This window comes from Amblyomma mixtum, chromosome 3 (assembly GCF_055824585.1).
Source record: "Amblyomma mixtum isolate Tamu chromosome 3, ASM5582458v1, whole genome shotgun sequence".
In the NCBI taxonomy this organism is placed as follows: domain Eukaryota; kingdom Metazoa; phylum Arthropoda; class Arachnida; order Ixodida; family Ixodidae; genus Amblyomma; species Amblyomma mixtum.
In genome coordinates this window covers 18,186,839-18,198,865 of record NC_143014.1, presented here as the reverse complement: position 1 = coordinate 18,198,865, position 12,027 = coordinate 18,186,839, and the positions used below count along the sequence as shown (strand labels likewise).

Genomic DNA, 12,027 nt, shown 5'->3' with positions numbered 1-12,027 from the left:
GGAAAAAAAAGGCCATCTTTCGGAGGATACAACAGCCCATTTACTTTACAAGACTTGAAGGTTGCCTTAGGCACATGTGGCAACTCCACAGCAGCGGGCCCTGACAGGATCCCATATGGAATGCTCAAGCACGGGCATGAAGAAACCCTTGAAACTATCCTGTACCTGCTTAATAAGATATGGGCCACTGGACGTTTTTCAAAAGCCTGGATCGAAGCAGTTAATATTTCGATATTAAAGCAAGGCAAAGAAGCCACACTTGCGGCCAATGATCAATCGTCGCCTTGTGCATTTCCTTGAATTCAGCGGTCATCTTGACCACAATCAAACTGGATTTAGGGCTAACCGGTCAACCACTGACCAGCTCGTTGCCTTCGAATCTTACGTAGGGGACGCTTTTGTCTATAAACAGCACTGTTTATCTGTTTTCTTTGATCTAGAGAAAGCATACGATACCACATAGCGCTATGGTATCATCCATGACCTGTTCGCTTTTGGGCTCTCGGGGAATATGCTGGCAACCATTCAAAGTTATCTCTCGGAACGAACCTTCAAGGTCCATATAGGGAATTCCTTATCTAAGCAGTTTTGACAAGAGAATGGCGTCCCTCAAGGCGGCGTTCTTAGCTGCACGCTTTTCATAGTCAAAATGAATTCATTAAAGAGCATCCTACCCAGATTAATATCCTACTCTGTTTAGGTTGATGATTTACAAATAAGCTACAAGTCTTGTAATTTCTCCATCTGTGACGATGGTAACATTTTACAAGTATGACATATGCTTCGAAGGTACTATATCATGCTGACCATCCATGCAACATATTATTGGGAAACCCAACCAGTACCCTGCCGATTTCAAACCGACCGTCTGAGACCCCACCTTTACCCATTAGAGTTGCCACACTTGTCCCAAGACATACCAGTCTCTAATATTCTGGTGACTTGTCCTAAGGATATAATTGCTCCCTGGGAAGCGCGTCCAGTTGACTGTGACATCTTTTCGTGAGGTGAGCAAGCATGGGTTGCCAATTGGCATAAAACAGCACTTCATGTCCCTAAAAGCAAAGTATCAGTGCACAGAGTTCTACATGGATGGCTTCAAGACTTCTTCACTTGCATGTGCAGCTCACAGCTGTCAATTTTCTGACACACAAGCATACCGTAAAAACCCGCATATAATACGAGGTTTTTTTTCCATAATTAGCGTCCTAAATTTCCGCCTTGTACTATTTGCGGATCCCAACAAAAATTTTCGAAGTTGCTCGAAGTACTCGGCTGCTTTCAAGCGAAAGGTGATTTTAGCTGCGGAGAAGATCGACAACGGTGCGGCCGGGAGGCAGTTTGCTGTCGTCGAAGGAAGCGTTTGTGAATGGCCACGACAGAAAGAAGCCCCTTTCGCGTGTAGTGGAACGCGACGAAGCTTTCGCGGCCGCTTGATGGTTGTGTAAACAAAGCGTTCAAGGACGCAGCCCAGCGGTGCTACGCAGAGTGGATGCGCTCAGGTGAGCCTGCAGTGACGCCAACCGGGCGGCCGAAGCGGGCTTAAGAAGCGCGGCATCTCGAACGCCCTCGATGGCACGGAAGATGAGTACATTTGGGATGATTTGTCGGACAAAGCAATGTCCGAAGAAAGCGCTAGTGAAGAAGAAAGTGATTGAAGTGGAGTGCAGGATGCGATTTGAATAAATGTCTTCTCTGAGCTTGCGTCACTCGTATTATACACGGGTAAAACTTTTTTTTCCCATTTCGCGTCTCTAGAACTTCACCTCGTATTATATTCGGGTTCATATTGTATGCGGGTTTTTACGGTATTAACTGCAGAATGTCATGGGAAGCTGTTGGTTGTTAGATCCATCCTACAAAAGAAAATTGCAACCTCTGTTATTTACTCGGATTCCTTAAGTGTGGTTGTGACCCTGCCCTCTGGGAAGCCCAATAAAAACCCTGTTCTGAATTCCTTCTTGGAATGCCCTATGTCTGCACGCACATTGAACCTTGAAGTTACAATATGCTGGGTACCAGGTCACTGTGGCATAGATGGAAATGAAGAAGCAGGTAGGCTTGCCGCGTCAGTTGCTGAACTGAGTCTTCTATATGTAAACCAACTTCCATACCAGGACCTCAGGCCGCATATTAGGACTGCACTCCACAAAGAGTGGCAACAGGATTGGGAAAAAAAGGGAGAACAGACTGTGCACAATAAAACCAAGGATTGCAGGGTATGCCACAGAAAAACAAAGTAGATTCAAAAAAGTTGCTCTCTGCAGACTGAGGATAGGACATACATGCATCACACACTTACACCTTTTAAAGGATACCCTGGCACCACAGTGCGCGAGATGTGGAGCCCACATCTCAGTTGTCCATATATTAATCACATGCCCGAGATTGGAAACAGAAAGACGATAGCACTTCCCAGAGCTGTACACATTTAAATACCAATGCACGCTTCTTTATTTTTAGGTGATGACCGCATGTTTCCATCGGGTAGGGCTTTTCTCTTATATCTCTCTTATCTCTTATTCGAAATAACCTCAGCCCCTCCTCATTGCTGAGGGGCTGAGCTTAGCCGTAGCTGCCAGATGCCTCGCCCTTCTTGCCCAAGCAAGGACTGTGGCTGAGGCTGCCTGGCTTCGTCTTTTATATGCAACAATTCTTAAGGCAAATTTTAGGTCCTATACACCACTTTAGGCCATCCCACCTGACATACACCCTTCTGACACATTATAATCATGCGCATACTCACTACTCTTAGGGCCTATACGCCCGGTGTTGATTTTAACATGTGTACATATTTTAGCCTGAGCCAACCAAAAACCTCGTGTTTGGCGCTGTTTGGCCTTAGGTGCCCTTTTGCCAAAAAAACCCAACATCATCATCATCAACAGTAGCGGTCACTGCAGCGGAACCACCACTCCTCCCGCTAAAAAGTGGTAAACATCAGGAACGTATATCTACCTTTTACAGTAGTGGTCAGAGAGGGGTTAAGGTATGAGTGCTCGGGGAACACACTTTGAGGACGCCGTGTTTACCCTTCAAGGAATGTGCTGTTTTGCAGGTGAACGCGTTGGACAGCTTAGGGCAGACTGCCCTGCACCGGTGCTCCCGAGAAGGGAATGTACAGGCCTGCCGCTTGCTCCTCTCGGGTGGGGCTGACCCTGCCATAGTCAGCGTACAGGGCTGCACGGCAGCACAGCTGGCCAGTGATGCAGTGCAGCAGCTGTTGCACGGTGAGCCTGCCCACTGGGTTGCTCTTCGTTCTCTGCTGGGAAAAGCCTTTTTCAGAAATTGTATTCATTGGGACGTTAATAGAGGTTGTTAATTTGCCATTCAAGGGACCGGAAGAAATCATCCAAAAGAACTGCTTGTATCTTGGTAAATTCAATTGGTGAAAGACTGGGTAAGGGTCACCTGCGTTACAGATGAGACTTGCAGGACAATGACTGCAGTAAAATCTTGTTAATTTCGACAAAAGCATTTGTTGGGCGAGTTGGTGTTTTTGATGATCCATAACTACAGCGCAAACGACAGGACAGAGATGAAGAAGGGACACCACACAGCGCTGACTCACAACTAAAGTTTATTGGATGCCAGAAGGTATAAATACCTCCCTGGCGGCCAGAAAGAATGCAGTCCACACTTACATGCGTGACTGACACAATAGTGTACCAGTCATATGCCGCCAAGCAAATCACATGCGCGAGAATACAATATAAGCAGTGACAGAATACAATATAATCAGTGAGCAAGCACTTGTCAATATTCGCAATCAAGGTATCTTCTTTCTTTTTCTGACAACGCGACAGATGAAGCACTGATGCATTCTTCCGAGAGCCTACCTATTAAGTGAGCTTCAATGATCTCCCTTGCTAACGAGTCACGGTTCTTTTCTAACACTGCACTTTCCTGATAGTTTGGCGCACAGACGTAGGTGTCATCGTCATCTTCATTGCCTTTGCAGTGCCTGCAATGTTTCGCCACGTGGCCAGAGATAGCGACACGGGAGACATTATACTCATGCTCTCTGAGTCTTTCGTTTAAACATCGGCCGGTTTGGCCGATGTATCGCTTACCACAAGACAGTGGCAGCGAATATATCACCCCTTCCTGGCAAGGCACGAACTGTTTTGCGTGCTTTATCGGGCACTTGCGCGATTCTTTAATCTCTGAATTGACATTCTTAATCAGGGTGGACAGTCGTTTGGGCGCCGAAAAGACGACATCAACGCCTGCATGTTTTCCGATTCTTTTCAGATTGTGCGACACTTTGTGAAGATATGGCAGCACAACAATCTTCCTTTTCTTCGTCTCTTTCGTACATTTACTATTTCCTTTTGATTTTAACTTTTCCAGTAGTTTTCCTGCCACGGAAACTAATAATTCAGACGGGTAGCCTGCCTTTGCCAGGCGGTCTACTTGGTTGCTGAAGCTATGCTTCAACCTGTGTTCACAGGATTTGTTGACTGTGTTGCTAAAAATGGTATGTACAATTGCTCTCTTCACCAGCTTGGAGTGAGCTGATGAAAACGGCAAGATGGGCTTAACAGCACGGGGCTCATAAGCCCAACAAACATGAGATGGAGTGAAATGAAGCGAAAGATCTAAAAACCTAATAAAATCATTCAATGGTACTTCGTGTGTTAAAACCAATGGTGTGAGGCATTCTGAGAACACCGAAAGGACGTCAGGGAATTGCTGCTCGAAACCGAGGTTGTCACAATCTAAAAACACAAGGTAGTCATCAACAAATCTAAAAATGCTACAAACTCTGGAACCTTCAAAGCGCTCTTTCATGCTTCTGTCTCGTGCTGCTAGGAACACGTCACTAAGGAAAGGCGCTAGACATGAACCAATACAGATCCCCTCCAATTTCCACTGCTGGGTTCCTTGAATTGTTGTCACTGTATCTTGGCTCAACTTTTGCGGAATGGAATGGCGAAGTTTTTATTCAGAAAGAGGGGATCTGTATTGGTTCATGTCTAGCGCCTTTCCTTAGTGACGTGTTCCTAGCAGCACGAGACAGAAGCATGAAAGAGCGCTTTGAAGGTTCCAGAGTTTGTAGCATTTTTAGATTTGTTGATGACTACCTTGTGTTTTTAGATTGTGACAACCTCGGTTTCGAGCAGCAATTCCCTGACGTCCTTTCGGTGTTCTCAGAATGCCTCACACCATTGGTTTTAACACACGAAGTACCATTTAATGATTTTATTAGGTTTTTAGATCTTTCGCTTCATTTCACTCCATCTCATGTTTGTTGGGCTTATGAGCCCCGTGCTGTTAAGCCCATCTTGCCGTTTTCATCAGCTCACTCCAAGCTGGTGAAGAGAGCAATTGTACATACCGTTTTTAGCAACACAGTCAACAAATCCTGTGAACACAGGTTGAAGCATAGCTTCAGCAACCAAGTAGACCGCCTGGCAAAGGCAGGCTACCCGTCTGAATTATTAGTTTCCGTGGCAGGAAAACTACTGGAAAAGTTAAAATCAAAAGGAAATAGTAAATGTACGAAAGAGACGAAGAAAAGGAAGATTGTTGTGCTGCCATATCTTCACAAAGTGTCGCACAATCTGAAAAGAATCGGAAAACATGCAGGCGTTGATGTCGTCTTTTCGGCGCCCAAACGACTGTCCACCCTGATTAAGAATGTCAATTCAGAGATTAAAGAATCGCGCAAGTGCCCGATAAAGCACGCAAAACAGTTCGTGCCTTGCCAGGAAGGGGTGATATATTCGCTGCCACTGTCTTGTGGTAAGCGATACATCGGCCAAACCGGCCGATGTTTAAACGAAAGACTCAGAGAGCATGAGTATAATGTCTCCCGTGTCGCTATCTCTGGCCACGTGGCGAAACATTGCAGGCACTGCAAAGGCAATGAAGATGACGATGACACCTACGTCTGTGCGCCAAACTATCAGGAAAGTGCAGTGTTAGAAAAGAACCGTGACTCGTTAGCAAGGGAGATCATTGAAGCTCACTTAATAGGTAGGCTCTCGGAAGAATGCATCAGTGCTTCATCTGTCGCGTTGTCAGAAAAAGAAAGAAGATACCTTGATTGCGAATATTGACAAGTGCTTGCTCACTGATTATATTGTATTCTGTCACTGCTTATATTGTATTCTCGCGCATGTGATTTGCTTGGCGGCATATGACTGGTACACTATTGTGTCAGTCACGCATGTAAGTGTGGACTGCATTCTTTCTGGCCGCCAGGGAGGTATTTATACCTTCTGGCATCCAATAAACTTTAGTTGTGAGTCAGCGCTGTGTGGTGTCCCTTCTTCATCTCTGTCCTGTCGTTTGCGCTGTAGTTATGGATCTTGTTAATTTATTCATTTGGATGGTGAATATTCTGAATAAACGGGACTTCGAATGAACTGAGCATAGCAAAAAAAAAAAAAAAAGAACCCAAGCAAAATAATTTGTTCTGGGAACATGATACTTTCTTTGGATGAGCTTTGCTAATACTTAAAGTAATTGGAGATACTGACCCCCTAATCTCCTAACCACAGCACGTCACACAAAGAAACGGCACAGGCTGGTGTGGTGCAAGAATGTTCGCTTTGTGGGATATGCACTGTTGCTACTAGGAACAGAGGATGCTTTTTGATGGTAGTGCTGAGAGCACACGACCTTGAAACCGGTATGTCCTGCTGCTTTGCAGTGAAGAACGTCCTCTTCTCTGCAGGCAGTGTGCGAGCCATATCGTAGGCCGGTTTGTGTGCAGGAAATGTCTGGGACTAGGGCGCTTCACCTATCAAGCATCGTTGTTACTCTAGTGGTGGTGTCTCTCGGCTTTGAGGGGCTGTCGCTTCACTGGGTTTGTGGCGAAGCTGGGATTTGGCATTCCCACCTATCGACCCAAATCTTCAAATTAAGCAGGCTGGTGCAGGATGCTGCTTCGAATTGTCTAGTAAAATTTACATCAGAAATTAGAGAACTGCAGGAATTCTTTATATTATCTAAGAATTATCAAGGTTCTGCTGCATTTTACACATTTGTATCTACACTTTATTGCGTGCACACTGTCAAGAGCATCGAAGCAAAATGGTAAATGCCTGCCCGGAATCCTGCAAGGTGTGACACTGGAGAAGGGGAAGCCTCTTGTCGTGTGTGCGGTGCCATGTGTGAGACTTCAATCAGGGACAAGTGTGCTCTGGAGAAGAATCATGCGGGAAGGGAAGTGTGCAGCGATGCCAAAGCTGCAAGAGCAAAAAAGAAAAGAAGGGGAAAAAACAAAAAACAGCAACGTGCCAGTTGGTGTTTGAAACAGCACTCGCAAGGCTCGGTTGTCTGGCTGATAAGCGGCTGATAGCTGCCATCCCTTTTGGCTGGCCCGTTGCACAGAAAAGCGAAAACAAAACTATGTAGTTTTACAATTCTTGAAGATGGGGGCCATTTGTTCAATAATGTCATGTCTGCTGTTGCATACACATCTGAGGTGTGCAAGCGACTGCAGCATGCAATTCAGGTTTGAGTTGGGCTGTTTGAGGTCTCATGATGAAGTTAGCGCCAAAAACGAGGACTAAAGTAGGAGAGAAGACACAACACGAGCGCTTGTGTTGTGTCTTCTCTCCTACTTTAGTCCTCGTTTTTGGCGCTAACTTCATCATGAATAAGATTCAACTCGCCCAACTTTCCACCTTACTACTGTTTGAGGTCTCCTCTATTTGGCTGCACTTTCAACACCAGCACACTCGCCTTTGATTTTTCAGAGCAGTTAGTGCCACCTGCACTTCGGCACTCAATTTGAAGTGCTGCAAGAGTTCTTCTGCACTAGCCTCTCTGCGAGTTCTCTTCTCATGGAAGCAGTGCAAGGTGCTTGATGCGCCCTGCAGCAGACAAGTAGGAGGCAGCTCCGTGGTCTTGCTTGTTTTAGTGAACAGCATTCAGATGGACTCATGCTAGAGGCGGAATCTGTGCCCTGCTCTTGCCACACAGCTGAAATGACATTGTGTCTGCATGCGTGTGTCTGTCTGTGCCTGTGCAAGCAATTCGCTGGCAGGCACATTAGTGTCAGGCTGCACTTGCGCCGCAAGAACTGGCACTGCACTGGCATGGCACTTTAGTAAACTAGTGCAGTCGAATTGAGGAGACCCTTTGAAGGTCCCGCGTCATGCCGGCCACCTCTGAGCACACTTTCCTTTCCATTGGAATTAACTGGTGTCAGACATGTAGCGTCAGAATTAGTGTGCATCTGATGCCATAGACTTATACATGGGCTCTGGCCGGAACTGTGCCGGCAGTTCGAATTAGTCGGATTTCTTACTGAATCGGAGGCCAGATTTTCATGAGATGGAGTGCACAAAAATTTGTCTGGTACCCAGAAAACTGGCTGGAAACAAGCACACGTGGATGACGATCCGTTTGCACAAAGCTGCAATTGCACCTGCGAAGTGTGTGCTTGACAGCTGCCTGTTCCTAACATAAACCATGCATGTTTTCAACGAGTGGAGTTTGAGGAGGAGAGGCATGCATGTGCAGAGCATCTTTCTGAAAAAGGCATATTGACTAGCTTTTACTATGCAGCTTTTTCATGTCCCAAAGTTGGACTGTATTAGGTTTACAGATGATCACCACAGACATCAAATTTATTGCTAAAAATTTTTGTAACTAACAACTAGGGGTGTGTAAATATTTAGGATTTTGAATATTAACCGAATGTATTTGTTATTCGGTTCATAACAATTCGGAAAATGGATATTCGAACATTTCAAAATAATTGGTACCTATCACAGACTTTCATAAATTCTATGTAGCGAAAGCATAATATCTGGGCAAACTATCCAAAGGTCGTGTTTAAATTTCCGGAACACAGTACTAAAGCTTCCTATTTGCTTTCATCTCTGTTGTTTATTTCAATTCAATTTCTTTCAACATCAGTGGTGTTTAGGACTTCCTATAAAAAGCCCCAAGATGGGCTTGATGGAATCCGTTACCCCATGACGACATGCAGCAAGCATACATAATTATAGAATGCATGATCACTTAGGCTCACATCACACAGGTTATAAGCTGTACAGCGCCATGCATTGTGTGAAGCTGTGAAATTCTGTCTGTGGGCTTTCCTACATAGTATGCACAACATGAAAACAAGATGGCCAGCTGCCCATTTCGAACAAACTCAATGCAAAAGCGTCATTTTTTTTTTCATTCTTTCATAATGCACTTCATACTTGCTGCCCACACCAATGGCACTCGTCCTTTTCGCTTCACAACCCTTCTAGTGAAAGCTCCGCCACTTTTTCTTTAGTCTGCTGTAATATGCAGTAAAGCCCAGTTGCGGAATTTCGTGTGGCACAGCCGAAAGGGAGCAGAGTTTAGATGGCACTGGCAGGGAAAGTGATTGCGCAAGTATCCCGTCTCGTTGCACGGAAGGCGTGATGATGATAGGAAGGCCCTCATCGCTAGACCAGAAAAAATGCGCTGATGCTGAGGCAGCGATCAAATATTGAGCTAACACACCTAACATAGGTCGCTGATTCGAATCCCTGCCACAAGCTAGGCTCTAACTTACCTAGCAAGTTTATGCTGCTAGAAATGCTGAATCACTATCCGGAACATTCTGCAGCAAATGGTTGGCCCTCATATCGTACACGAATGTAGAGACTGAGTGACCCGACATTGGTGCCTGCCAGACAGGGATATACTGTATTTACTCGCATGATGGTCGCACTGTTTGAAGCGGAAAGCTTCACTATACTCCGTTTCATACATAGCAGGCAACGCTGCGGAGGTTGCTGCAGTAGTGCGTCGGCGAAACCCTATTACTCCACCACTTATCATTCGTTCTTCTTGAAACTCTAGTCATTGTTTGGACGAATACAAAGAGCGGTATAAAAAGATGTGGTAGCATTGAAAATCACGGTTGAAGCTATGAGGTGCCCAGTGTTCCGGCTCTCTGGCCATAATTTTCATGGAGAGTGAACTACTTTTTGGGCGCGGATTTAGTAGAAGCGATTCGCCCTACCAACCGCATATCATACCACCACGTGTACGTTTTGCTTCTCGAAATCTCGACGAGTCGCAGGACAGAAATGTAGCAAGAGGTAAAACGATGTCCAGGAGTGCCAGTCACGGCATTTAAAATTTGTTGCTACGAAATAGGTTTGTGTTCACTTTGGTTGTATGGTGAACTACTTTTTACGTGGGGACTTAGCCTGTGCGAAGCGCACTACCTTTGGCTGCGTTGCCTGCTATGTATGAAACGGAGTATAGGCTCGTCAACACCGTGCTTCGCGTGAGCCACACTACATATTTGCCACAGCTGCGCATGTGCGAAACCGAGTGACGTCACGTGGAGCGTAGGTGGTTGCTGCTGCCGCAGCCATTGTTACCGCCGCGCGCAGACTCCTGACCTTCCGCCGTCGCCGCGTGCTACTGCGCATGTGCGCCGCCGCTTTTCCTTCTCGCCACCGTTTGACCTTTCGCCGCAGCCGTGCGCAGTGCACATCTGAAGGGAGGGGTGTATAAGGCGCGCTTGCCCATAGAACAGACGCAGACACTCGCCATGGAAGGAGAAGAAGAAGCAACAGTCGGACGGCGCAGAAACACCGATCCAAAAGTGGCAGCTTGGGAGTTGGCTGAAAAGCAGCGAGAGCGTTTCGCTTCGAGATATCCAGGCTTAACTTTAGCTAAGCCACAGCCAATTTTTTTTCCAAAAAAATGATGCAAATTTAGGGGTGCGGTAGCACGCGGTTACGCCGCATGCGGTTATCGCGAACAGAGCTCTGCGATCTCGGTTTACATCCTTAAAGGGACACTGAGGAGAAATTGAAGTTGGCTTGTATCGACAGAATACCAGCTCCTGATTACAAAAACGCCACTCATACTGACAACAAAGCTCTTGTAACGTAGAAAAGAGCAAGAACCATAATACAGGTATCACCGCCACAGGCCAAACTCGCAAGTACAAGCGTGGTGAGGTCATAGGACAAAACAGTGTTGCTAGAACCAATGCTTCTGTAACACTGGGACACGAGAAGCCACGAATCACTGAGGCGCAGCCAATGCATGCGCAAATCTCCTTGACGTCGCCAGATGGCGCCACGTATCGGCAGCTACACGCGCCTGCAGCATCGGGACCAATCAGCGCTGCTTACCGGTGGTAGGTGGGCTCCCGGTATTCCGCTAACGGTAACAAGGTGCACGGTATGCTAAAGGTGTCTATGTGCGAGAACTTCGTTGACGACTTCGAGAACGGGATCCATCGTAACGCTGGCAAAACGCTGGTGCAAACGTAAACGAAGCGACTGTAGCGACGGCCGCAATAGCCGATAGATGCCTTCAACGTGCGGCCGGTGGTAGCTTTCTTTTCGGCTGCTGCTAGCCCGCTCTGCTGGCCGTCTAAAATCACGGAGTCTGCGTTACATCATGTGCACGTCATGTTACACGTCACTTAGTCCTGTGTCGTCGTAAGAGAATCCCAAGTTGGAATCAGAGCGGCGGGAAAAACTTTTCAACTTCGAATCCAAATTTCTCAGAAATAAATGCATCTTTCGCTGCCGGCCAAGTGGCAACAAAGCCATGAAATGCCGAACTATGGGATTTTGCTATAAAAAAAATATTAATAGAGCTCTCCTCACTGTCCCTTTAAGGGGGGGAGAGGGTCTCAGAAATAAATTTTTAATAATGAAGTCACGACTATGAAATCTTCAGGGAACATGCATTTTTCTATGCTGGTTCCAAATATGTAATTTAATTTTGTGTTCAGCTATTCCTTGTGCTTTTATGCAATATGTTAGGTAACTTTTGACGAGAGTTTGAAAGAAATTCTACATCAGGGAACTTGTTAGGTTGCATGCCATTGGTTTCTCTTGATATTGTTACGTGACGGCAAGCGATGAAGAAAGGACTGCATGACCGATGGAGATGATATGATTTAATGTCTGCGAGCCTAGCACGAGCGCTCCTGCCCATGCCACTGCCCACTTCGTCGTCTTCTAGTCCGTCACATGACTCGGGGCCAAGAAGCGATCGTCCCGATCGCGCGAACTAGAAGAATGCCACAGATGATGACAAGCAGGACGT

General features: G+C 46.2%; 1 protein-coding gene across 10 annotated transcripts in view; it reads left to right on the top strand.

Moving 5' to 3' along the window:
• Positions 1-12,027, top strand: part of Tnks (tankyrase) — a 242,880-nt gene that overhangs the window by 79,470 nt on the left and 151,383 nt on the right. For all 10 annotated transcript variants that reach the window (XM_089578276.1, XM_089578274.1, XM_089578278.1 and 7 more), the window contains exon 10: positions 3,059-3,230. In XM_089578276.1, the coding sequence (XP_089434402.1) occupies positions 3,059-3,230 (172 nt within the window). The remainder of the gene's footprint in view (positions 1-3,058; positions 3,231-12,027) is intronic.